We start from the raw sequence: 26246 nt of genomic DNA on the forward strand, positions 1-26246 counted from the left end.
TCGCAACGAAGTTCTCATTATCATCGTAAATATAAGGCATCGGATCTAAGGCTCTAACATCGCAACCATCTAAGATCTACCACAAAGCCACCGATATGTACCATCCCTGCAGTCATTGTCTACGGCGCAGGCTCGCTCTTGACCTGCAGCGGCTCGACGTTCCAGATAGCCTCCGCATACTCGTCGATACATCTGTCACTTGAGAAGAAACCCATGCGCGCGACCGTCGTGATGGTCTTGGTTGTCCACTCCTCAGTATTCTTGTAGCTCTCATCGATGAGCTCCTGTGTCTTGATGTACGATGCGAAATCGTCAGAGACGAGGTAGTAGTCACCATGATCCACGATGCCGTTGATCAGAGCAGAGAACTGGTCCGCGTCGCCAAACATGCCATTGTGAATTGCATCGAAAACGTTGGCAAGCTGGGGGTCCAGCTGGTACTGAGAGTACATGTGGTTGTGACGGAGGTCCTCGACATCTTCGGCAAGGTTACCGAAGAGGAAGATGTTCTGTTCGCCAATCTCGCGAGTAATCTCAATGTTGGCTCCGTCGCAGGTTCCGATGATGAGACCGCCGTTCAGGCAGAACTTCATGTTACTGGTACCCGACGCCTCAGTACCAGCAGTAGAAATGTGCTCGCTAATGTCGCTAGCAGGGCAGATGATCTCTGCCTTACTGACATTGTAATCGGCCAAGTAGACAACCTTGAGAGCGTCGCCGACGTCTTTGTCGTTGTTGACAACATCACCCACCTTGTTGACGAGGTGGATGACTGTCTTGGCCATCCAGTAGCCTGGTGCAGCCTTACCACCGAAGATGGACACGCGAGGAGCTAACTTCTTGCGATCCTCGGGAGACATGGCCTTGATTTGGAGGTAACGGTGGATCACACCGAAGATGTTGAGCTGCTGACGCTTGTACTCGTGAATGCGCTTGACTTGGACATCGAACAGCGCTGCAGGGTTGACCTTGACGCCGTTGTTCTCCAGGATATATTGTGCGAGTCGCACCTTGTTGGCGTACTTGATGTCGCGGAACTCTTTGCGGAACTCCTTGTCGTCAACAAATGCCTCTAGCTTGTTCAACAAGGTAAGGTCCTTCAGGAACTCGTGACCGCCCAACTTTGACGCAATAAGCGCAGAGAGCTTGGGGTTGGCCTGGTGGAGCCATCTCCTCGGGGTGATACCGTTGGTGACATTAGTGAACTTGTCCTGTCCGTAGATCTTGACGAAGTCCTTGAAGATGGTGGTCTTGATCAAGTCGGAATGTAGCTCGGCTACACCGTTGACCTTGTGCGAGCCAATCAAAGCAAGGTATGCCATGCGGACCATCTTTGGGTTCGATTCTTCGATGATGGAGACACGGCCCAGCATCTCGCGGTCTTTCGGGAAGTTACGCTCGACGAACTGGAGGAAGTGAAGGTTGATTTCGTAGATGATCTTCGAAAGTCAGCAAGGTCTCAAGAAATCAGGCGATTGAACTTACCTGGAGGTGGCGCGGGAGGAGGTGCTGCATGAGCGGTACAGACCACTTCTCGAGCGCCTCAGGAAGCACGGTATGGTTAGTGTATCCAAACGTCTTCTGAACGACTATATGCTGTTAGCATCCAGGTTTGGGTATGAGGGTAGATTCTGCTTACTGCTCCATGCCTCGTCCCACTCCAAGCCCTCGATATCGACCAATATCCTCTGGAGCTCGGGAATGGCCAAGGTCGGGTGAGTGTCGTTGAGTTGAATCGCGACTTGGTTGGGGAATTCCTTCCAGGCGCGCTGGCTCTTCTTGAAACGTCGCACGATGTCGTAGAGCGAAGCTGCGCACCAGAAGTACTGTTGCTTCAGGCGAAGCTCTTTACCGCGGTCAAGGCTGTTGCTAGTCAGACATGATATCTCATAACCGTGGAACTACTCACTTGTCGTTGGGGTAGAGCACAGCGGAGATGGTCTCAGCGCGCTGCTGGTCAGCTACAGAGCTCTCGTATTCGCCAGAGTTGAACTTCTGGAAGTCAAACTCGCCGCTGGCTGCCTTGCTGCCCCAAAGGCGGAGGTTGTTACAAGTGCCAGTCTTGTAGCCAGGAACTTTACTTGTCAGTGAAAAGGTGAGAAGTGATGGAAGGACTGCTTACCGGGAACGTCAAAAGCAACAGCCTGCACAATCTCGCCGCCCTCCCACGAGCACTGTTGCTTGCCCTCGTCGTCCTGCCAGCGGTTGACGTTGCCGTAGAACTGGATATCAACGACAATGTCGTGGCGCTGGAACTCCCATGGGTTGAAGTCCAGCCAGTAGTCTGGAACCTCGACCTGGTATCCATCGACGATCTCCTGCTTAAAGATACCATATCGGTACCGTAAGCCGTAGCCCCAGGCTGGGTAGTTGAGAGAAGCCATCGAGTCGAGGAAGCAGGCCGCAAGACGTCCGAGACCACCGTTTCCTAAGGCAGCATCATGCTCCTGAGATACAATGTCCTCCATGCGGAAGCCGAGATCGCTGAGACCCTCTGCATGTGTGTTAGAGAAGCAATCGCGAGGTCCTAAGAGGTGGACTTACTGGAAGCGATATCCTTCTGCTCAACGTTGAGCATGGCATTGTCCAGAGCGCGGCCCATCAAGAACTCGAGGGAGAGATCTGAATTTATTAGAGGTTGTTCTACCAGCAAATTTCCCACTAGTCTCACAGTATACACGCTTCTGGTCAGCAAAGGTCTGACTCTGCTGCGTCTTGTTCCAGTCCAAGACCAAGCGATCCCTGAAGGCGAGGGCAGTCCCAGCATAGGCAGCAGACTCGTCGCAGTTGAAGAGGGAGCGCGCGAGGGTAGTCTCGATATGGCGAACAGCGTCTTTCGTAAAGTCGTCTGGCGTCGAGAAGGGCTTGGGCATCTACGCGCGTGTTAGTATTGAGATGCAACTTTGTAGTATGATTGAGAAGCCAATTGACATACAAACTTTCTCCATGCCTCGCGCTGGGGCTCTGGGATGCTCGCTTCTACGTTCTTGATCTCACTGGGGCCAAAGCCAGTTACCGTCCTCTTGTGCTTGGGACGGGTGAATGAAGGCCCAACGGGACCCTTGAGGTCACCGAGGGGAGCGCTGGTCGAGGGCTTGCGCTCGCGGGGGGAAGGGTTTGCGGCCATCTTGATAATGTCAATTGCAGAGAAGCGCGAATTGCTTAGAGAGTGTCGATGAGAGAGAGGAGATGGCGGGGTAGAGGGGCGTATGGCTGCCGCTTGGAGGTAAGAGGCGCAACCGCAGAAGGGTCAGGGCGATGTGATAGGACGGACAAGAGCTGCAGGCTTATGAAGACGCCGCAGAAATACCTCAGACGTGGTGTTTGCTACGCGCCAGACAGGAAAGAGGAGCGGCAGCAACGGCAATGGCGTGTTTACAGGGCGTCCGGGTGGAGTAAGACGGGCGGAGATCAATTGAACATCACAGCAAGGCCCCCAGGATTATATCAGGAGAGCAGGAGCGACTAGCTAGCGGATCGCGGGGAAGGAGCACTCCTGGCCAGGCTGACAGCGAGCAACAAGCTGTTGAGCTCTCCCACATGCAAGCTGTATGCAGCATCTCGCGGAGCCAGTACAAAGTGGGGTAGCCGACCCCACGATGCCGTCGCGGAGCAGCTAGCGGGGTCGTGATGGGCGCGTTGTCCAATAAACTTGTGCATGCTGAGCCTTTAGTGTGTTTGTTGCGCGTCGAAGCGTGATCTCCATCATGGCCAGAACCAGGCGACGTGACGTCTTCAACCCCTCCATACCAACAACACCATACTGGCGTAGCGAGAGCAGCCAACATCGAAGGATGGAGTGCGCGACCAGCACAAATTTCAAGCTCTAAAATTGATAGACATGAAGGAAATATGCATTTTCAAGCTGCAGCCGGCGCGGATCTTGTCGGAACAGGGAAGACTATGTTGATGCTGCAGCCCCACCATCGTACGTTGACCTGATCGTTTGTAAACAAAAGCATCAAAATGTCGTGATATCTGCACACAATGTTCTCGCATGATCTTATGAAGTTCTCACGCGATTGCGACGAATCCGCATCACGTGCATGAGCTGCTCGATACGAAGTGCCAATGTAGATTAAACCCGTCTTTACATACCACGTCGGTAGGGATGAATATCAAACAAGCTCAGTCCTCCAACCTCCTAGCTGGTATTACACAAATAGCCTACCCAAAACATGAAACACAGACCATTGGCATCAGGCCACCGAACCCACTCAACTCCACCCTGAAACAAATATATACGAGGTGACAACAGGCCTGTTGTCTACACGGTGGATAGCCTGATCCATGCCGAAGAACGCCGAGAGATGCGCATCGCGAAAGATGCCAAAGGATGTGGGTATCGTGAATGTACGCAGCAAAACGATTAATAAGAGTCGAAGGAACGGAATTCGTTGCTCGTCCATAGGAGACCGCCGCTCTACGGGCTGGGCTCTGGGGTCTGAACGCCGTAGCTCCAGATAGCAGTGCCTTGGAGGCTGATGGAGAGGTTCCGTCGTTGCTTCATCACGGTCGTGATAGGGGTTGATGCGGGTGCAGGAGCTGTGCTGGGTCGCTGCATGTTCTTCAGCCTCCACTGCACCATGTCGTTGGAAATGCGAGCAAGGCCGTAGTCCATGTCCTGCAGGATGGCCCTCCTCGTGGCCTCGATCTCCTGCACGGTGAAAGCACCGTCGCTCTCCCTGATGCTCCAGTGCCGTGAGGAGCGCTGTCGGTCAACGAGGAAGCCGTGCGCGAGGGAAAGAGCAGCCAAGACAATCACGTCTGGGCTAACACGCACGTTCTGACGCGAGTCTGTCATCATGAAGTTCTTCAGGTCGCGGGCATAGTCGCTCGGGGCAAGAGCATCCCGCCAAGTAGCTGCGAACCGGCTGCTCAATGCATCCAGCACGCATCCCGCAAAGGCGACAATCTCATCCGGCAGGCCAGCACGGTCGAGGAACCCTTGAATGACCGATGCATGAGGACGGTGGGTGGAGACGTTGAGCGGAACGAGGTTGGCGAGGTGGGTTGCGTATACTATAGATAGCAAGTCAGCGGACCGAAATCAAGGAAGTGGCAACGGCATTGATCTTGGGTGAAGGGGTGCTGGTTGATCGACAGGCACACGTCCGAAATGTGGAGATGGACTGTTGAGTTGGAAAAGGAGCATCTGGGATGAAGCATGACGAGGGCCAAGGCGCTCTATGCAGGGGAACGTCGCTCTGCCGCCCGGACCGACTCATACACACCAGCATCCACAAACCCGTAAACAGAGATTTGGTGGGTGTGAGGTAATAAATAGACTAACCTTTTGGTTGTGGAGGGCTGCTTGTGTCATATGACTGTGTCGATGTTTGGGCGGTTGGCGTTGATACTCGCGTGGGTGTGGGCTCCTTTGCTGGTGGAGGGGTTGGCAGGTTGGACAGCGGAACACAGCTCGCAAAGTACTTGTCTAGCTCTTCGTCTGTCATTTCGCTGTTGACGGACAGGGCTGGAGAGTAGTCCATTTTGTGTTGTTTTGTTTTTCCAAGTTGAAATGTTGTGTTCTAACGGTAGTACAGCGGTGTCGGCGAAGTGTAAGCGAGGGAAGGTTGGAGAGTTGGTCGTGTGATGTTATGGTCGTGAGTCGAAGAACAATGAAGCGTCGTGAACCAAGCAGGCGAGCTGGAAATGTCGTCAGAGGGGAGAAGAGCCCCAAGAGTGAGGGCATTCACGAGTCTATATACACGCCCATGTTCCGACCAAGAAAACCGAGACGGTGAAAGCGGCGGATGGGTAGCGTAGCTCGCTAGCTGGCCCCCTGCACTTTCCCAAGACTCAGTAGCCGTCTCCCTGCCGTGCCACCTTCACAGGCGCGCACGCTCTCCCGCTCAGGCCAGCGCCAGCTACAACTTGGCCGTATGCGCCATCGCCAGGGCTACCGATGGCGTGTGCGGCTGCCCGAATGATGGCAGTGTGCAGCCGCCTGGTAAGAACGCTCAAGGTTGTTCCGCGCGCGCTGTACATGCAATGTCGTGATGTCGAAACTATATGGCCAGAAAATCGAGGCCCAGATATACAGTGTGCCCATGTTGCGTGATCTATATTTCCAATCTAATCGTGTTTCTCCAGATCTTCATCCACTCCATCACGATCAGCACTCTAACGACATCATCTGCATATAGCGGGACAGCAGGGACACTTCATCTGGCAGTTGCAATACCGACACAACATAAACTTTGTCGTAGACACAACCAATCTCGCAAACCGCCTTGCCGGAAAAGCTTATGCCCCGATCCCATCCACTCGTCAGATGCTTCCCAGCCCGGCGCCGAGTCGCCTGTGAGCACTACTGCGAGCATTATTGCCTATCCACAGGTTCAATCCACTGCGAAACAAACCATCACACTTTTCACCCGTAGTTCCGACTGCAGAATCTTTTGCACATGTCAAACTCTATCGATCGCATCGCCACTGTCAATTGCCCTGCATTAGGATCTGTACCCTCGTCACGCCATCACGCCGCTGGAGGGCATCCGAGCACGTAGCCAGCACCTGTTCCCTCACCGCCATGTTCCGCACTCTCGAGCACGCACACTACACGATACGATGCGGGTGCTCGGAACCATGTTATCTCCGTCCCCAAGCTCGCAAAAAGGGGACAATGTAGACGACAGCGCGCCGCGAACCCCACATCCAAGCTCTGGGGGCGCAGTCCTCCTAACCCGTCTTCAGCACCTCACCCGCTCGCCCTTGCGCACTCGACCCGTCAACACCAAATCTGCTCGCAGCACGAGTCGTCGTATCTGACTCCCCAGGCGAATACGTAGCAGCCCGCCCGAACGCCCTGACTTGCTGGCGGAATTTCGGCTTCGGCGCCTCGTATCAAGCGGTCCATCGCGTCTATTTTCCCCGATGCTATTACGGGGCCGGTGGAGCAAACCAATACTCGCGCACAGAGAAAATATTCGCACAGTCGACAAATTCCATCTTTAGCATCCGTGGAGTCGTGAAACACCATTTGCCCGGTAGCTCCAGCATCTTTACGAGCTGCGCCCGACTAATGCTATCGATTGCGCTAGCTTTGTACGAAGCAGCCACCGCCCGCCGCACTCCCAGGAACCCGTTGCTACGAGTCTGCAGACATTGTCGTCATGGGCGTAGCTTGCATCTCCGATCCTTGATGATGGAATCTTTCCTCAACACTGTCCGTGGAGGGCCACGTACAGGCCATCAAGAAGCTTCGGAGTCTGGGCCTAGGTCCAAAGGCTCCACTCGCATCCTCTTTTCGCACTCAGCACCATGCACCCTTTTTGCTTCTTGCTGCATGATCGAGACACTTTCACAAGTCCGAGGATTGGCTCACGGACGCTGACAGATGTCATGGCTCACCGATGGACGCTACCGGCCTTCTCCTACGGCCGGCAAGCCACGACCAGTGACCATTTCTTCAAATCATCAACGCCGGAATCTTCTGAAACACAAGGGTTTAAACTACGTCTACACAATTCTTCTAGTCTGTGAACACCCGTTTGGTTCGAGAGCGTCATCCTGTGGCGTAGGGTCCTCCCGAAGATTCTAGCTGTTCTCGATCTCTTTAGCTCGCCAGAGGACCACCGCGTCTAGATCCTCCACCACCGTCACACGGACTCCTGTGGGGGTTTTCATGACTATGGCAGCTGGTGCTGTACCTGCATACTCAACACTATGGGCGCGGATTCCAAATGCTTCGGGATGCAGTTGTGAGGAGCGCTCAGACTGCACCTAGATCCAGCTACGGCAAGCCATGTAGTCACTCATCTGGACTCTATGACAGGCCGATGGACTATGCTCCTGCGCCTAGAATATAGGCGAAGTATAGCTGAGAGCCGATATGACCCCCCTTGAGACGACAGTCATCATGTACACAGATCACACGAGCTTGGTGACCCGCCAGCTTGATAAACCGCCAGCACCGCACAGTTCCTAATACTTTCACAACCTCATTCCACATATTCGTGAACACGATACACACATCTCTTTGCATCACTTACTGTACAGCAACTAATAGCAAAATCAAGTCTTCGCAAAAACGGTAAGCCACACATGCCTGAGTTCGTTTCCTGCGCTCGTCATAAGCACCTATACCAACTCCATCACGATGCACGTTTCCCTCCCGTCAACGGGCCGAAGTCCGCAAAAAGCAAAGAACACACCACGTTCTTCTCGCTGGGAGATCATTTGGTATAATCTTCACCGTTATATCTGCAGGAGGTACAATGAGCATTTGAAGTACTGTTCGTGAATGCATTTGGTGAACATCATGTTTAGTCCCAAGTAACCGTCTCGTCACTCACTACCAAGGTCTTCAGTCACGACTACCGTCTGCGATTATTGCATGACAGCTAACACAAGCACACACACATCCACTCCACCTCCTCAAGCTCCAGCTCAACAACCTATTTCCTTCTTTCTCTCAAACTCGGTTGGCCCCGCATCGTTTCCACAGTACACCACCATCCAAAACGCCAGATAAAACGTACGACACAACAACGGCTATACCGGCAGTCAGGCGGTGATACTTTCTTTTTATCGCTCAAGGCTGACAACACATACATACATACATTCATGCCAAGTCGCAAGTACGTGATGGTGTCATACAATGACATAGCAGCAGCATACGGGCATGTAGGAGTGGACGGTGTACACAGTGTATACACTTAGCGAGATACGGTGAAGCCATGAACCCAGGAGACCGCAGAATCCGCAACGCGGATGCATGGCGTCTACAATGTATGCTGCCGCTGCCGGGAGACCCGAAATGGATGACCGTTGCAACCAACCATGAATGTGTCGATATCGGCAGTTGACATCACCTCGATTGGTAGGCCTACTTGTCCGCTTTGAATCTCCTGGCACATAAAACCACAGTTAGCTATTACCACGCATTTCATTCTAAATGGATAGTACTTCCAACTCCAATTCCATTAGCACCTTCCAAAGCATTTACACCTACTTGATTCCTCGTCCCTTGTCACTGATATAACAACTAGTAACTTTTGAACCTTCATCCTATGACACATCGAAAGCGTCACGGCGTATACGTGACTTTTTCTGTACCGCACCGGAAGAGCAAAGCTTCAAGACTGACTACATGGTCGCTTGGAGAGGTCTAATTGGAAGATCAACTGGAATGGAGAAGCTGTTGGCAAAAACGTATGACCACGACATCGAGCAAAGGTGCCAGAGCACCATGATGACAAGGGACAACAACAACGCATCGATCTCATGACAACTAACATGCTTCATGACCCCAGCAAAGTCAACGCACCAGATCCAGCAACGTCACATCCATAACAAGCACCAATAACGATAACGAACATTGATTTGTACTGCAATAGCGAACATGATAACCGACCAAAAACACCACGCTTCTCCATGAATACAAGGAGTAGTCAACCCTTCCTACCGCTCAACCCACCACGATCACCTAATCTTCCAACGCATACTACTATCCTACCATCCTACCCACACTCCAGACTGAACTAGTCTCGCACATTTGGGATATCGTTAAACGACCAGATTCCACCACACGCACTTTTCTTTCCTTTCATCGTCCACAAGCGACGCAAACATGTCTATTGTCTTCTTCGTCATGACTGCCGTACCGTCGTCAAGATTCGCACCATGATGCTCCAACACGTGTATTGTCGTGCGCTATTGGAGGCAGGCACATCGTTGTAAACAGAGCGAAACGCTTACTGGGCCTTCTTGGGGGCAGCGCCGGGCTGACCACCAACGTACCTGCGGATGTCGGTGGCATCAGCAGCCTGGCGAACAATGTTCTTGAAGGTTCCCCAGCCCTGCTTAGCAGCGGGAGGAGTGCTCTGGTTGGCAAGCTGAGCGTCAATGCGGGCAGTGAGTTGGTTGATAGCCTCCTGGACGAAGCTGCTCTGCGCAACGCGAGCGCGGAAGAAGACGGTGTAGACAGCGAGGAGGATCCAGGAGCCCTTCTGGAAGAGCATGGCAGAGCCTAGGACGCGGAACCACAGGAAGATCTCGAGCAGGGCGACAAGAGTCATGGAGCCATCGTAGTACTCCTTGACGAACTTGCCAATAGCCTCGGAGGCAGCGGAGCCTTGCGGCTTGGCGCCGGCCGCAGCCGCAGGTGGGGGCTGGATGGTGGGCAGAAGGTTGGAGCGCACGTAGGTAGCGACGTGGAAGACGGAGTATACGGAGAAGGGGAGTATGGCAAGGGGGATCTGGCGGGAGAAGAGCCACACAAGGCCCATGACTACGAGGCGGTTAGCACGTGCTGCGCGGAGACAAGGCGACAGCTCGCTGAGGACTTACTCAAGTATTGGACGTTCTCATCGGTAGCGAGAGCGACGACACCACCCTGCTTGCCTGCCCTCATGCGGGCGCGGTAGGCCTTGTAGACGACAATGCCGTATGTGACGCATGCCGACAGGAAGGCGGTGCGGTAGGAGAAGGACGCCCATCGCGAGTAGTAGTTGAAGGTGATGTACGACAAGCTGTATCGCAGGGTAGCGAGCAGCAGCGTAACGTGTCCGGCGAACCATGCAAACTGCAGAGTCTGGGCGAGGGCAGCAAGGCGCTGGCCCAGAGGCATGGAGGCGGGCGGTGGAGGGGCCATTGTGTGTATTTTGGGTACTGTCGTGTGGGCTACGTAATGGGTAGCTTGGGACGTCAGTAAAGGTCGGAGAGATAATGGCAGCTCCCAATGTAGAGAGAGATAAATGACAGCAATGATCTGCTGCCCGTGGAAGGAAGTGGAGGTGCAATGTGTCCACAGCGGTGGCTGGGTGCTGCAACTGCTGGAACTGCCCACTGCCCAGCGTTCGGGCCCGCTCGTGATGTTCGCCGTGCCTGATAGGCGGGGTCGACTTACCGATGCAGATATCGGGTCCGGGACCTCAGTGACGGTGCTCAGTGCTTGCGGAGAGTAAAGACGCAGGGGAGTGAGAGCAGAGCAATGGTGGTTGTGTGTTCCTAGAGAGGTAGGAGAGCGGGCGGCAGTAAACCAGAATTCGGGCGTTTGGGGGTGACGACATGGCAAGCTGCAATTCTGGGTAGGCACAAGCCCCACTGCACCTCTAGCGCAAACATAACCCTGACGATCTCTCAGCCGCCAGCAAGGCCTCCAGCTGCCGGCCTCTTCACACGCTCGCAAGTGTCTGGCCAGCAGGCACGATGTCGTCACTCTTGTTTCTTCGCAAAGTTTCGTTTGTTTGTTGGGAAACATCACTAGCAGTGCCTCGTTTCGCTTTTAGCCCACAAATGAAATTGCCTTATGATAGTCTGTAGAATACATGAAAAGAACCTGTCCGACACTCCTCGCTCCGAACTACATCTGCCGAATACTAAATAAGAGAAAATGCCGAAGTGAAGCAAGGGAATCAGAAAGGAGCGCAAAGACGTTGGTATCAATCAACAATCCGGACGACGGCACCAACAGGTAACACTGCTGTGCTTCGTCCCCAATGTTCCATCGTGGTGTATTATCCCTTTTACCGATAGCACCCAGTGGTATCGTCGGCCGCATTATATTAAACAAGGTCTGGTAAGAGGGTGTAGAGAACTGAGAAGAGGTAGCTGAGAGGCGCATGTCGTCCGGAGCGGGAGGGGAAGGACGAGGGTGGCGCCAGGGTGTCGACTTAGCGGAGGGAGAAGCCCTTTCTCTTGCCCTTCTCTTCGATCGGCCTGCCAGACTCGATGCGGGCCTTCTTCTCCTCGAGCTCTTGTCGTTGTCGGTCTAGCTGGTCCTTCATCTCCTTGTGACGGGCGTACAGCTCTTCTTCGCTCTGGCGCAGCTTGCTCTCCTTCTCCTGCACCTTTTGCTGGAACACCATCTTCATTTCCATCTCCATCTTCTGGAGCTTGGCCTCGTGCAACGAGCGCTCCTCCTCTTGCTTGACGGCAGGGTTGACCTCCTTGAACACGCTTGAGTCCTGTTGGATACCCATCTGTGCAAGCTTCTCGGAGCGGTAGTTCTCGTACAGAGCGTTGTTAGTGTTCTCCTTGAGCTCCTCCATGTGGGTGCGGATAAGCATCTGGCGCAGCTTGACGAAGTCGCAGTGCTCCTCGTTGTCGACCTCGACGACACCCCAGGGCAGCGCACGCCCGCGGACCTTACGGCCGTCAACAGTCGTGACCTCGGTGTTGGAACCGACAACGGCGAAGGGAACCTTGGCCATGATCTCCTGGTTCTCCGCGATGGTCTCCTCGTCGTCAAGCTCATACCGTGGGCCCTCGAAGATCTGGATCTTGTGGTAGGCGATATCTGCAAGAATCTGTACTTGTTAGCAGTGCTAGATAGGCAGATGGAGCGACGTACCCTCTTCTTGTAGTTATCAATTTCATCGTCAGTAACGGTGTCGGCCTTGGCAATGACGGGAATCAGGTTGACCTTGGTGTGGAGCTTCTTCATCACCTCAATGTCGATGGGCTTCAGGGAGTGGCCAGTGGGCTGGATGAAGTAAACAACGGCGTGGATGCGGTTGTCGACAATGTTCATGCGGTTGACCTTGTTCTCAGCATCCAAGTAGGCGTCGAAGCGCTGCTCAATGTTCTTGACAATGGGGTCCCAGGACTCATCGTTGTTGATGAAGTCGCCAAAGCCGGGTGTGTCGACTACTGTTAACCTCAGGCGGACACCATTCTCCTCGATATCGGCGCTAATCGACTGGATCGATACGGTCTTGGAGATGTCGAGACTGGGGGGCTTGCGCTCCTTGGGCGGGTACAGCGAAGTGTTGAAGAGCGTGTTTACAAGGGTCGACTTTCCGAGTCCAGACTCGCCTGAAATGACACGTTAGCTCGGATGGACAGTTATTGGGCGGGGGTACACGTACCGACAACCATGACGTTGAAGTTGAATCCCTTGCGCACACTCTTGCGGTGCCACTGGTTGGGCAGGTTCGCAAAACCGACGTAGCCTGTGAGCTTCCTGCGCACGATGTTCATGTCGTTTGCCATGGCAGCTGCGGCCTTGGGATTCTTCGCCGTGATGGTGTGCACCGCTGGAGAGGAGCCGTTAGACATCGACATCGTTTGGTCCATGCCGTATCCGCTGGATGACGCTGGGGGCGATGGAGACGCACGTGTGGGCGGCGCGGGAGAGGTAGCACCGTTGGATTCTACAGCAGAATGTTAGCCAGGGGCCAGGGGAGAGAGATCACGGCCGTCGAGCGCGGCAGCAGCGACCAATGCCAAACAAGTTTGACCCTGCTTGGCGTTGCCCAAGAGCCACCGCGTGTGTGCCTGAGGTGCCAATGATGCCGTGGCTGAGGTGTAGTTGTTGATGTCGCGAGACGGGGGTCGGGGAGAGCTCCTTACCCATGGTGTAAATAGTGTAGTAGAAACGGACGATGGGTCGTCAAGTGAGGGACTTCTGCAGATGAGAGAGCGATGTCAGCGGAGGCTCTCAATGCGTGCTGGTGCTGGCTGCGTGGCTGCTAAACAAATGTAACAACGCGACCAAGCCCAGATCGGGAGAAATAAAGTGAGACAGGCGTGAGGGAAGGGCGACGTACCAGTCAGCGGTAGTTATGCTCTCGAGTGAGTGATGCACTCAAAGCAATGAATTGAAGGTGGTGCAGATGGCTGCGAAGGAAAATGGCGTGGTTGTCCGGAGGCTGCGACGTTGGAAAGGGAAGTCGTGGTGCCGTCCGTCGCTGGGTGGAGGAAAGGGGTCCGCACAGGGATGGGCGCGATTGGAGCAACGCCGAAGCAATGGGCACTAGACCAAAAATCCCCGCGTCACCACTAGCAGCGAGCCGGCGTCGAATACCGCTGGAAATAACACACGACGAGTGGGAGCAGCGCGGGTGAGGGAGAGTGTAGGAGGGATGCAGTTGACACCTTTCACGTTGTTGGAGATTTTGTGCTCTTGTGCACTGCTGCAAGAGGCAGTCGCGAACCGTGCTTCCCAAAGAGGTAGCGTCACGTGTGGGTAATTAGAAGGCACGAGCAACGCGTTGACTAGACATTAAGCGGTCGTTGCTTCCTCACGACTATCTGCCTCGACCCTGACACCGCTGTCGCACCCCAAGGCTGCCGCTCACGCTGCTGCAGCGTGGCACCACAGGACGCGGGATGTGAGACTCGACACCTATCCAGTTACATCGCGTCCATCCCGACCATCGGCATACCCATATCCAGTTCATCGTCTTATCTATGCAAATCAAAGGGTATTTTGCGCATGTCCCAAGCAAACAACTCCAATCCAACGCCGCAGCACCTCGCTATGCAAAGCTCGCCAATGCCCTGTTCAACTCGGTCTTGTCGTACTTGACGTACTTGCCCTTCCCCTTGTCGATCTCCCGGTAGCGGTCGTAGAACCGGTTGTACAGGGGTTCGATGATGTTCTGTACTTCCTTGGAAAGCTGGTTCCGCACTTCGGGCTCCATTGCGTACGCCTTGTGTCGTGTGACGAGATCGTCGAAGCTTGTGTTAAAGTTCTTGAACTTCTCCTTGATTGCATCCTTGTCCTTGGAGCTGAGAGACTTTACGATAGCTGCTGAATCTGCACCGCCTGACGTTGGGCGTTCCTTGCTACGGTTCGTGTACTGCACATCCAACAGGTACCCTGATGGTTCACGCCACGCTTCAAGATACATGGCCGTGCCTTGCTTACGCCAGTCTGCCAGCTTCTTGGAGTAGCTGTCCATGAGCGGTGCGAGTTCTGAAGAGCGGATGATGCGTGTGATGATAGCGATATTGTTGGCCATGAAGACACCTTGTAGGTTCTTGCCCTTCAGTAGTGTCTTTGCTTTGCCAATTAGATTCTGCAAAAGTGTGTCGACGGTATCCGCCGCATATGACCCGAACAACTTCACGCCGTCGGGGCCAACATCCAAAGTCGTGGATGAGTTGTTAGCCGATCCAGAGTTCCAGCCGCCCTCTCCCAAAGATGCCAATATCGAAGCGAGAGGTTCGAGGTAGTTGGTCATCTCTTGCAAGCGTCGCATCGTCTGCGTTGTAATGTCCACCGGACCGCCGTCGATAGGAAGCGCAATGAGACCTTGTGTTTTTGACCGTGTATCTTCGAGCATTTTGCTCAGAGACGTTTTCGACGTCTCACGAACCGGCTTCACACTATCGTAGATCTGATCCTTCAGGGCGCCAGTCTGCTTCTGCAGCCGCATCGACAGCGTACGCACGAGTCCGCAAATCTCATATCCAAGGAAGCAGTCCGTCAGCAGATTCTTCTGAATATGCCCGTTCAGCTCACGCAGCGTCTTGCTAAAGTCCTGCAGCGGGACCTGGCACGTTGACTCGTAGACATCGGCCCATTCCTCTCTGTCGAAGACGTAATTCAGGTTGTCGAACTCCGCCACGAACAGGCCCTCTATCGCTTGGACGTATGTGCCGATACCATTAGTACCCTTCTTGTACAGCGCATCTGCCTGCACCTTCCTGGCTGTGCTGATGGTCGCCTGCATGAGACTCCTCAGTGCGCTCTCTAGGTACTCGCCCCGGACGTCTGCGTATATTCTTCGTGTGGGGGTCTGCGACAGGTCGATCTGCGATAACTGGGCGAAGGACTTGGAAATGTGCGAGTTGATGCTGCGCAAGCTCTGGAGCTTATCTTGGGGCATGCGAGGGAAGGGGTTTTCTATACGATGTTAGCATATCCCCAGTCGTAGTATATAGGCGACATACGCTTCGCGACATATTCCAAGGCCTGGACCTTTTCTCTCGCGCTATCCTGCAGTATGCCGCGGAACACATCCTCCAATTGCTTGTTGCCCAGCTTCAAGAGCCCGCTAAGCTCTGCAATGGCCTGTTCGTTGGAGCGAAGGTTGGTGCGCTTGAGGTCTGCGAGACTCATGTTGGTGCGGTCGAGCGAAGCAATGTAGCCGTCCAGGTCTCCTCGTCCAGGTCCGGCGCGGATAATCCTCTCTTCCTTTGCACTTTCCTCGCGCGGGGCTCGGAGGCGGTCGATCGCGTCTATTATACGGTCGACGTTGTTGTTCGCTATCTGTAGCTTTTGCGTGTTGCCGTATATTGGGCCGATTGCTTCCTGGACTGCCTTTCCGCTCGCATCGAGCCTATTGACGGAGCCTTGAATCTTTTTGGTGAGGGTCTTCATCTTCTCCATGTTGGCGAAGAGAACTTCGACCTCCGCGCTCTCCTCCAGGAGCGCGGCTTTCCGAGGGGCGACCATGGCGACTGCTGGATAGATGCGCAACTGCCTCGAGGGCTACGTGTACGCGCGTTCGGCGGCGAGGACGACCTCGATTATATCAAACGGGCGGGTAATAATGAAGCGAACATGAAGTACAGCATATGTTTGTACAAACGAAAGAATATCCAATGGGGGAATACGACGCCGCGGTATAGGATGATGTGGGAGGGGATGCTTGCGGAGAGCTGTCGCGGAGGCAACGCTAAGACGGCCAGGGTCCAGCGTAGATCATCTCGACACCTTTCACTTTACGATAAGCCGCGCAGTCGAGTTACTCATCGTGGGTTCACGCAACGCATGCTTGTAATATGTAGAACTGCACGGCGGTCAATTTATCTGCGGGCTTTGATACCCCAGAATGACGTTTGTCACAGCGGGTACATGCGCTAATCCGCCTCGCATGTCACCGGAAACCCGCTGTCTGCGTATCACATATGTTTCGGCGACGCGTATGCGCCTTGCATTCGAGTACCACTGTGGCGCATATGAGCACAGACGGATGTTGTACAAGGGTATACAATTGAGTACTAAGTGAGTAAACTATATGCGCAGAAGCCATTATGCTTTTCATTCCATGCACGTGAAATGCTCGTCAGGGCATCGATGATACTTGAAAGAATGAAGACGAGGTAATGATGGTCGCTTGTCGAGCTGGTGGACCTTTGAGTCGTGAAGTGCGGAAAGAAAACAGTGTCGCGGAAATAAGAATAAAAGCAGAAAAGGAAATAATGTATCGCATAGATGTGCAGTGCGCAAGTCAAGACAAAACGCAGTTCACTATCACTGTCCAGGGCGACCGCCACCGAACCACTCGCGGAACTGACTCCAACCTTCATTCTGCGAGATCGGTACTGAAGGGATCAGCGGATCGAGAGCAGATGGTGCGACCGGTGCCTCATCTTCCGTCTCCTCGCGCTTGATCTTCTTCTCAGTATGCTCCTCTTCTCCGCCGACAAATCGACTCTGAACATCTTCAAGGCTGATATCGAAGTCATTGAGCAGCTTCCTCAGCTCGCCACGTGCCTGTTTGTGTTCTTCGGTCACATACGAGGAGTTCATGAGAAGCTGCTCAGCGGTATTTGAAAATCCCTCAACAAGCTCAACAGCGCTGGTGACGAAAGCCTCGCAATCGGTCTTCCACGCATCTCTCTGTTGGGTCTGGATCTTATCTTCAATATTCTTGAGGAGCGGACGCAACGCCTCACCAGGTGGACCATAGCCGTAGTTTCCATGGGTTGGGTTGCCGATGATCGAGTTCTGCAGTGCTTGTCGTTGTCGGTTGTAGATTCCTGGGCCGGCGCCGACCATGTTCCGATCTGAAACTCGGTCGTAGGAGGCCTTCATCGCAGTTGCTATCGGACAGTAGATGTCGATCTCTGTGGTGAATCGCAGATGAGTTTCTCCAAGCGAGACGCGAAGACTAGCGAGCAACATGTCATATGCCGCCTGGATGCGTCGTTCTACCAGGGCCAACTCTTCAGTGGCTTTTAGCTTCAGAGCCGGGTGTGCGGATGACTGCGTGATGGCCAATCGAGTTTCCTGCAACAGTTTCTGAAGCACCGTATACAGACTCATAGCGAATTCCACGGTGCTGGCGTCCAAGTTGTTGTACCAATTGTCCAGAAACCTTTTCATGGTACCAAGGAGCTCGTAGTTCATGTTGTAGCCCTTGTATTTTCCGGAGACCGGTTTGCCGTTCTCCGCGAGCATCTTCGCAAAGCCCGGGTAGTAGATCAAGGGATGGACCCATGAGTTCTGCACCAGCTGCTGTATGCCACTTATGATACTCTGTTCCTCATTTTGAGACCAAGGTTTTCCTACCAGAGACTGCAGAGGACTGTCAGCTATATTCTTCAAGTTGTTCCGAAGTGGTTGGATCCGAGTCTTCAAGTCGCGTCGCATCTTAGCATAACTTTTGTCTTCTATGTGCTTCTCCAAAGGTCTTTCAGCTTGTCTTCGGAATGATGGTATCGTTTCGTGGACATGTTGGTAGAAATTCTGGTAGTTGGTGGTTGCCGATAACGTAGCGAGGAAGTGTCTCAACGCGTAGATACCGGCCGTAGTATCGTCAAGAATCGGAGTGTCTCTCTGAATGCGACTTCTCGATGAGGTGTAGGCGAGTGCGGATACCGAGAAAACCTTGATTCCCTTAGGCTGCATTTGTCTCTGCACATTGGCCGTCTCATACTTTATGTACGCAACCGTGGCTTCTCTCAGTAACTCATCTAGCATGTCGGAAATGACGTAATCATCGGCATCCCCCTCTTCATAGAGACTGTCAATGGTCTCTAATCGTGCGTTCAGAGCTGGGAATGGGTGTTCGTTGATCTGTCGAATCTGTGTGCCCATGTTGTCTTCGTTGATGAGTTCCTAAAAACCATGTCAGTTGGATGCTCCAGTAGAGAAAAGGCTTCAGCTGACATCGGACTTGTTCATGACTAATATAGTCTTGTTCGCTCCTTTGAGGTGGATTGATCGATCAATATATTCATCATGCAGGACACTGGTCTGCAGTCGAGAGCATGGCGCAACCACCATCTCAAAGTCAGCCTTCCAGCGGAAGTTGTTAATGACGCCTTCACGCAACTGACTCATATCACCATAACCTATTCTCGTTAGCCTAACGTCATCCCAAAATAGCCGTTGACTTGCCTGGCAAGTCGAAGAAACGTAAACCATGCCGAAATAGTATGTGACCAGTCGCGATGGTTACAACCTTCACGAACGGCCACAGCTCCTTGATCTTGCTGGTTTTTCTCCCAAGCCTGTTGTCAGGAACGTTCTTGAAATGTGCGGTCCGAGTTTCAAGGTCCACCTCGCTCATCTCTGTGGCAAGCTGGGCGAATCGATCATTGGCTCGTTTGCAACACTCGTTCAAGAAGTTTCCCTCTTTGATGTTCGTGTGATAGAGTTCCCTCTCAAGCTCGACACCTGCCAGCTTATCTTTCTGCACATTGAAGATGATCTCGAAAAATTCCTTGGCAGTAGTGATCGCACGCGACATCGTCTTGGACAACCTTTTACGTGGCGTATGAGTAGCATTATTGTCGTCAGGATCGTCTTCGTCTTCGCCTCGGAGGGGCTGACCATTATGCTCAACGCCAGGGTAGACCTCGACCCAGTGATTCATTTGTTCCTTGATAGAATCTCTGATCTCCTCTTTGGTGAAAAACACAACTAGAAGATCGCTCAGAGTGGTGTGGTCGGTAGCTCCGGGCTTATACTCAAGTACCGTTGCATAAGCTGTGCATGCTTTTGACGAACCTGATCGATCCAGAAGGCCTCGATCGAGTAGTGCGTTGATGATGGAGCTCTTGCCAATGCCTTGCTCGCCAAGTATTGCCACACTGTAATGCCTGATGTCAGGTAGTTTTCTTGCGATTTTTGCTGCATCAATCAGATCCTGGAAGCGTTGGTCGACGGACGAATACTTCTGCATCGCACTCGTGAGCTTGTCGCACAATTCTTCGACCAAGACCTTAACTTCCTCTTGCTTCAAGGCATACCAACGGTCGTTGGCAAGTTCTTCGTCAATCGTCGCATTGTGCATGGCGGTGAGGTCCCGTTTCTGGGAAGGTGTTTGGCTCCGACCAGGCGGTCTTGTTGATGCTCGAAGTGCCATCGTATCTTGGAGGCTATTGTACGACTTGGATCAGGAATAACTTGCCCAATCGAGCCGAAAGAGTATTGGGTGTATCAATGATTCAAGAGAAAGTATGGTCGATGGGAGATGATTGTAGAGGGGAAGAAGAAGAAGGCTTGAGTTTAGAGAACTTAAGTAGCGTCCTGAGGGATGAGATACAGCCCAAGCTCAGGATGAGAGGTGAGAGAAGGGACATGCACCGACTCATGATGCCCTTTACTTACCATGTGCGGTATGCTCTGAGGTACGTACAGGTGAGTGAGGGGATTGGGAATTCTCCGCACTCTCGCCGGAGAGTAAGGTTGGTCATACCAAGCGCGTCAGAATTGGCAGGAGACTGGAGAAAGCTGCAGTCTCAATGACTGTTGCATCAGTCGAAAATAAAGACATCTCTATGCTGGTAGCGAATGGGTGTTGAAGCATGTTTGTTTGCGAGCAACCGGAGTGCCTGCGATACGAGACTGGAATAGTCCATGGACCTACCGCGTTCAAGGACCAAATTTGTGTAGCTCATGTAAGTCGCGAATAACGCGGGTGTCTTCGCCAGTGGATGGTGGAGACATGGGTTGATTGGCGGCAGGTTCAGCGTTCCTGCATGGCTTGGCAGACGTTGAGCGGGCAGTGATTCGGCTGGCGTCATGCCGAAACCAGTTCTGGCGGAATTTTGCGGGCTCAAAGCAGGTTACATGCTCCGTCATGCTTAACGCATTCCCATGGGCTCAGGTGGGCTTTGCGCACTTCCCCATGTGCCAGGCTCGCACGGCACCTCCATCCCACTCCCATTGCCCTTTCTGACTCAATTGCGTGCATGGCCGGCTATAGGAACACGCGCAACCTGGGCCACTTCTCGCTGCGGGGGACGCGTCGTGGGTAAGCTAGCACACCACCCACCCATTGTATGCCCCTGCTAATAGCACCAGCCTGCACACGAAGCACCCGCTCTCCCAGCGATCCAAGGCTGCTACTCTCGGCCTGCGGTACGGCCCTCCTTGTCTCCTCGCGACCGCTGCGACTGGCTATCTTTCTTCTGCGTCGTCGCCGTACCCACTCTTCCGTCCCATCCATCTAGACGCGCCTTCCCTCAAGCGATACTTCTTCGGCGGCAATGACAAACAAACCGAGACCACTTCGGTCGGAGACGCCGAGAGGCAGGTGAATGAGGAAGGCGAGCACAAGTCAGGTGAGCAGGAGGCGCCATCGCAGACGCGTGTTGCCAAGGGCTACAGCGAGGAGGACGAGGAAGCCGGCCAGAGCAAGTCAGCCTGGCAGACCATCACGAGCAAGTTCCCCGCCTCCCCGTCGCCTTCCAAGCTCGGCGACACCATCATCGACTACATCGTGCCGAATTGGGTCAAGGTCCTCCCTGGCTTCATCCGCAAACTGCAGGATGAGCTCTCCATGGCACCGGGCTCTCTCGCCGAAGAGATATGGTACGAAGCCAATGATCCCGAGATCAACCCAGAGATAATATGGGACGCCTCTGTGAGGGTCTCGGACGAGCTTTGCGAGGAGGAAAAGGCATTTCTGAAGCAGAGGGCGCAATTCACCAAGGCCGCACTTGCGCGATACCTCGACATCCCCGAAGCGCAAATACATCCCGACGACGTGCCCGTCATTGCCATGTGCGGTTCTGGCGGAGGGTTGCGTGCGCTCGTGGCAGGCACATCGTCATACCTCTCCTCGAAAGAACATGGTCTCTTTGACTGCGTCACCTACACGGCTGGTGTCAGTGGTAGCTGCTGGCTACAGACCCTATACTACTCGGACCTCACCCAGCGCAGCCACGCCCGCATGATCAGACACCTCAAGAACCGCCTCGGCGTGCACATTGCCTTCCCAGCCGATGCGCTCGAACTGCTCGTCAGCGCACCCACCAATAAATATCTTTTGAGCGGACTGGTCGAGAAAGCAAAGGGCATCCCAGATGCCGACTTTGGACTGGTGGACATCTACGGCGCACTGCTCGCCGCCCGCCTGCTCGTACCTAAAGGCGAACTCTCTGTTAGCGAATACGACTTCAAGGTTTCGAACCAGCGACGCTATACCGACAACGGGTCACATCCACTACCCATCTACACTGCGGTACGGCACGAAATACCGCTCGCCGAGCAAGGAGACACAACAGACCGCATCGCAGCCGAAGCAAAAGCCAGAAAAGAAGCTTGGTTTCAATGGTTCGAGTTTACGCCGTACGAGATGTGGTGCGAGGAGCTCTCTTCTGGCATACCCACCTGGGCAATGGGCCGTCAGTTCGAGAACGGACGTACAGTCTGGCGGGAGAATGGTCTAGCTCTGCCCGAAGTGCGTGTACCGTTGCTCATGGGTATCTGGGGTTCTGCCTTCTGCGCGACACTCTCACACTACTACCGAGAGATTCGACCCCTCATGCGCAGTATCACAGGTCTCGGCAGCAGTATAGACGCCATGATCGCTGAGCGCGATGATGATCTCGTCAAGGTCCACCCGATCGACCCTGCCGCCATGCCCAACTACGCGCTCGGTATGCGCGAACTCCTCCCACCGTCATGCCCTGAAAGCATCTTCGAACAAAAGAACTTCCAGTTCATGGACGCTGGAATGTCCAACAACCTTCCCATCTATCCTCTTCTCCGACCTGGACGCAACGTAGACATTCTCGTCGCGTTCGACGCTTCCGCCGATGTCAAGACCGACAACTGGCTAAAGGTTGCTGACGGTTACGCCCGTCAGCGCGGTATCAAAGGATGGCCCGTCGGCGCAGGCTGGCCACCAGACAACGAACCCATGGAAGACCTCCAGGAAGATCTCGAACGCGCACAAGCCAAGACCGAACAACAAGCCCAAACCAAATTCGAAGAAGCCAAGGACAAGAGTGCCGACGAAAACAAGGACAGCAAGAAGAGCAAAGACCTAGGCTACTGCAACATCTGGGTCGGTACCACCGAAGAACGCGAATCAGATACCGAGCACCCGATTTCGAAACAAGTAGATGAAGACTGGGAACTCATGCACCCCGCCTCTGGTATCACGGTCATATACTTCCCCTTTCTCGCCAACCCAAAGGTGCCCGGTGTTGACCCCAAGGTCAGCGACTTCATGTCGACCTGGAATTTCGTCTACACACCGGAGCAAATCGACAGTGTCGTAAACCTCGCTCGTGCCAACTACAGTGAAGGTGCCGAACGGACGAAGCGCACCGTCCGCGCTGTATACGAACGCAAGAAAGCTCAACGAGAACAACGGGAGAAGGACGAGCGGGAACGACGGTGGCGGTGGAAGTTGAGCCAAGGAAGGATAGCTGGGCGCCGTGTTGGAGGCGAGAGTGAGCATGGCGATCAATTTAGCTGATTGGCATCTGCATTAGCGGATGCCGAATGGAGGTCGTGGCAAGGAGTTCTGGCGGCAAGGTTTTGGAAACGATATAGATGACGGACGCATTATACCCACTTGGATCAAGAATGAAAACATTCACGCTTTAACACACATTGCTAGTACGGTGACGTGAGATGTACAGAAAGACGTCTGAATGCTGATGAATGATGGTATTGGGTATCAAGACCCAACAATATGGATGCTGGGCACGTCTAACGATGCGACACGATACCTCTTCCCATCCAAAACCCCCAGTCTAAACCACGATCTCATGATCTATCGCCGCGGCCCAGTGGCACATATGTCTCCATCCCCTCGTCCTCCACTTACATCTGCACCGCCCTCCCCTTCCCTTTCTCACGGCCATCTGCCGTCTTTCCCACCATTGACACACCTCCCTCCTCTTGCGCCGTCGCCGTCGCCGTCTGATTCGTAAAAGGACATGGCGGCAACACCGCACCTCCATCCACCATTTCATCCTTATCTTCAACTATCAACGTGGTATTTGTTAACAGCGGCGTGCCCAACTCCAGTTCCACATCCTTATGTACTCCGTCATTTTGAGGTTGTAGCTGTGTTTGTACCGGTACTTGGGCTTGGGCTTGGGGTTGAGCTTGAGCTTGCGCTTGTGCCTGCGCCTCTGCCTGTGCCTTGAGCATATCCGTCACCTCTTTCGAGTGACCCAAACTGACCATACCACCTCTACCCACCACTCTGTTCTCTGGCGAGATACGAGTCGCTTTGAGCGATTTGTCCTTTATCTTATACGGTCCTCGTTTCTTGGGTACATGGGGGGTTGATATGGGTTGGGCTTGTGGATGCTGAGTTGGTGCATGCTGCGCCAGTGCATATTTCAAGAGTCCATGCTGCACTGGTTCACATTGCTGTGAGGTTTGTTGTTGTTCTTGCACAGGCATACGTACACCAGCTAAGTGATCCGTATTCGGCCAAACGGGCGGATCTGGCAGTGTGTACGCGGACAATTCTTGTAGCAGTGGGGACGGTGTGCTATAGCGCTCCCCCATGTCTGAGAGACTGCCTGAGAAACTGCTTTTCGCTGAACCCGCTTTGGTAAAGGGACTCGGTGGAGGAGTCAGAAGTTGTCCGAAGCAATCTAGTAGATAGAATGGGTCTCTGGGGTCTGTAGACATGTATGGATTGTGTGCGGCTGGGTTTGCTTGCCGGGCGAGGCATGGATTTGAGTTTGGGTTGGCTTTCAATTTGTGAAAGTATTCGAGGAGTGGGGCGGCGTCCATGGGACCGGGGGCTAAGGTAGGTTAGGAAGTGTGGCTTTTGATTGTGTGGTCTTCTTGCTCACGTTGATCGAGCGCTGCATATTCAGCGTTGCCTTGTGCGCGGAGGGTGTCGACTTCTGTCTGGTGTTGCAGGACTTCTTGTCGGCGCGCGGGACACTTTTGATAGGGTCAGCTCAGTTATTTCGTGCGCTCGACAAGGCTGGGGGCACGGGTTACTTACTTTATATACTCCTCTCTCGTCGAGTTCCAACAATGTATGGCCTTCCTTGTCACACTTTTGGCATCGCTCTTGCCGCCGCTTTTTAGATGCTTCTTGCCTTTCTGCGGCTTGTCGAACCTCCCGTCCTTCAGCACGTTTTAACAGCTTGCGGGTCTGTCTCCACGAAAGGTGGTTTGGTTGTTTACTTTTACGCTTTTGAGAACGGAAAACCGGGTTAACTTCATCCATTGATTCTGCTACTTCATTATCTGAAGGCTGATGAAACGCCTACCGATCGTTACTACGTTGTACAGTGGGAAGGTGAAACATGTGAGGATGGTGAAATACTTCAGGTCCCGGCAGTGCCTGCCACTCGCCCAACAAACTAACAGGAAGCCTCTGCTGTCTCAAGAACCTGATCGCCCTCACTACTTCGGTGGGGGGAGGCTCATCCGGATCGATGATGGCATTGGAGTATCGTTTTCTGTAGTCTTTGAAGTATTGTGGGATCTCAGCCTCGGTCTCCCATACTGCGGCGTTCTCTGCCATAATCGTATCCAGCTTCGCCTTGGAGAGGCTCAGGATGCAGCATACGGGGTAGAAGCGACTGATATAGGTGCCGGGAATGAAGTCGTCCTTTATCTGCTCGATGATGGTCTGGCGTAGTGATGTCCATAGAGATTCGAATGTGACCTCCATTGTATGTTAGCCTCATGAATAATTGCAGAGCCTACATCAAGATGGAAACATGCAAAGTAGGCGGTCTAAGGCCAACGTCGGCTCCAGGGTGTTCAGTTTTCACGTACCTTGGAATCGACCATCTTAGGGTCCCAGCGACGCCTCAAGGCCACATACCAGGGATCTTTACCCGCCTCGTATTCAATCTTGAAGTGGTCTTTGATGTGTTCCATGCGCGTCTTGTCGCCGGTCTCGATAGCCGCCATCAGCTCTCTCATACCATGACCCGAGAATTTCGGGTCAAACGGCGGTGGTGGAGTGTTGGCTGGTAGCGAAGGGAACGCCGCTGGCTTCTGAGGGACATGTGTGGGCTCAGGTTCGGGTTCAGAAGCTGCTGCGCGCTGAGAGGTCCTGCTAGGGCGCATGGCGAAGTCGCGTACTACTGGCGCTGCTTGGGGCTGCTGTTCGTCGCCAGAGCGTTTCTTTACGTACTTGATGTTTGCCATTTTGCGACTCTCTTGGGAGTTTGGTGGATTGCTTGCGCTTGTTGGCGCGGGGTGGGGTGCGTTGGACATGAAGAGCGGCGAAAATGGGTGTGGTGTGAGATAAACGTCGTCGTTGGTGAAAGACGAAGATCTAAGTGAGTCTGGGTTCGGGGCCGGCGTATTTGTGCGCGAAGGTCCTTGGGAGTGGGTTTCCTCATCTTGGTCGCTCAGGTCTGTACCTTGGTCGCTAGAAGCTGGTTCTGGGGCAGTGGACTCTTCGTCAGCGGTGGACCTGTAGCGTGCAGGCTTTTTCAATTTGGCTAGATCTCGGAGGCTATAAGGCATATCGTGAACTTTAGAATGATGTGAGCGATGATTGGGTATCGATGCGTTCTAGCCCGTTGTGAACGAAGAAGATGAGGGATATTGGTAAGTGGTGACCGTAGAGTTCACCGCATCCACCATGTTTGGGCCTTTA

At 53.6% G+C, this 26246-nt stretch overlaps 8 protein-coding genes across 8 annotated transcripts; 1 reads left to right on the forward strand and 7 right to left on the reverse strand.

The window, feature by feature from the left end:
• Positions 1-119: 119 nt before the first annotated feature.
• GPH1 (Non-essential glycogen phosphorylase) lies at positions 120-3127 on the reverse strand (the record flags this gene model as incomplete). The annotated part of the gene is made up of 8 exons (XM_051472357.1): positions 120-1439; positions 1486-1589; positions 1640-1863; positions 1910-2075; positions 2123-2494; positions 2545-2622; positions 2672-2873; positions 2936-3127. 8 exons carry the CDS (start codon positions 3125-3127, stop codon positions 120-122), a joined length of 2658 nt encoding a protein of 885 aa, XP_051323822.1.
• A 1296-nt stretch (positions 3128-4423) lies between these two features.
• J4E85_008130 (uncharacterized protein) lies at positions 4424-5492 on the reverse strand (the record flags this gene model as incomplete). The annotated part of the gene is made up of 2 exons (XM_051472358.1): positions 4424-5022; positions 5294-5492. 2 exons carry the CDS (start codon positions 5490-5492, stop codon positions 4424-4426), a joined length of 798 nt encoding a protein of 265 aa, XP_051323823.1.
• A 4209-nt stretch (positions 5493-9701) lies between these two features.
• J4E85_008131 (uncharacterized protein) lies at positions 9702-10600 on the reverse strand (the record flags this gene model as incomplete). The annotated part of the gene is made up of 2 exons (XM_051472359.1): positions 9702-10237; positions 10297-10600. The coding sequence occupies 2 exons, from the start codon at positions 10598-10600 to the stop codon at positions 9702-9704; spliced, it is 840 nt and encodes a 279-aa protein (XP_051323824.1).
• Positions 10601-11621: 1021 nt separating this feature from the next.
• J4E85_008132 (uncharacterized protein) lies at positions 11622-13306 on the reverse strand (the record flags this gene model as incomplete). Its single annotated transcript, XM_051472360.1, has 4 exons — positions 11622-12257; positions 12302-12765; positions 12819-13103; positions 13303-13306. The coding sequence occupies 4 exons, from the start codon at positions 13304-13306 to the stop codon at positions 11622-11624; spliced, it is 1389 nt and encodes a 462-aa protein (XP_051323825.1).
• Positions 13307-14210: 904 nt separating this feature from the next.
• Positions 14211-16135, reverse strand: J4E85_008133 (uncharacterized protein; the record flags this gene model as incomplete). Its single annotated transcript, XM_051472361.1, has 2 exons — positions 14211-15583; positions 15631-16135. The coding sequence occupies 2 exons, from the start codon at positions 16133-16135 to the stop codon at positions 14211-14213; spliced, it is 1878 nt and encodes a 625-aa protein (XP_051323826.1).
• Positions 16136-16936: 801 nt separating this feature from the next.
• J4E85_008134 (uncharacterized protein) lies at positions 16937-19706 on the reverse strand (the record flags this gene model as incomplete). Its single annotated transcript, XM_051472362.1, has 3 exons — positions 16937-18526; positions 18870-19399; positions 19421-19706. The coding sequence occupies 3 exons, from the start codon at positions 19704-19706 to the stop codon at positions 16937-16939; spliced, it is 2406 nt and encodes an 801-aa protein (XP_051323827.1).
• A 901-nt stretch (positions 19707-20607) lies between these two features.
• Positions 20608-23126, forward strand: J4E85_008135 (uncharacterized protein; the record flags this gene model as incomplete). Its single annotated transcript, XM_051472363.1, has 2 exons — positions 20608-20669; positions 20720-23126. 2 exons carry the CDS (start codon positions 20608-20610, stop codon positions 23124-23126), a joined length of 2469 nt encoding a protein of 822 aa, XP_051323828.1.
• Positions 23127-24893: 1767 nt separating this feature from the next.
• Positions 24894-26113, reverse strand: J4E85_008136 (uncharacterized protein; the record flags this gene model as incomplete). Its single annotated transcript, XM_051472364.1, has 2 exons — positions 24894-25298; positions 25412-26113. 2 exons carry the CDS (start codon positions 26111-26113, stop codon positions 24894-24896), a joined length of 1107 nt encoding a protein of 368 aa, XP_051323829.1.
• Positions 26114-26246: the final 133 nt, after the last annotated feature.

Source organism: Alternaria conjuncta, assembly GCF_024043145.1.
Source record: "Alternaria conjuncta strain BMP 0040 chromosome Unknown scaffold_12, whole genome shotgun sequence".
Classification (NCBI taxonomy): domain Eukaryota; kingdom Fungi; phylum Ascomycota; class Dothideomycetes; order Pleosporales; family Pleosporaceae; genus Alternaria; species Alternaria conjuncta.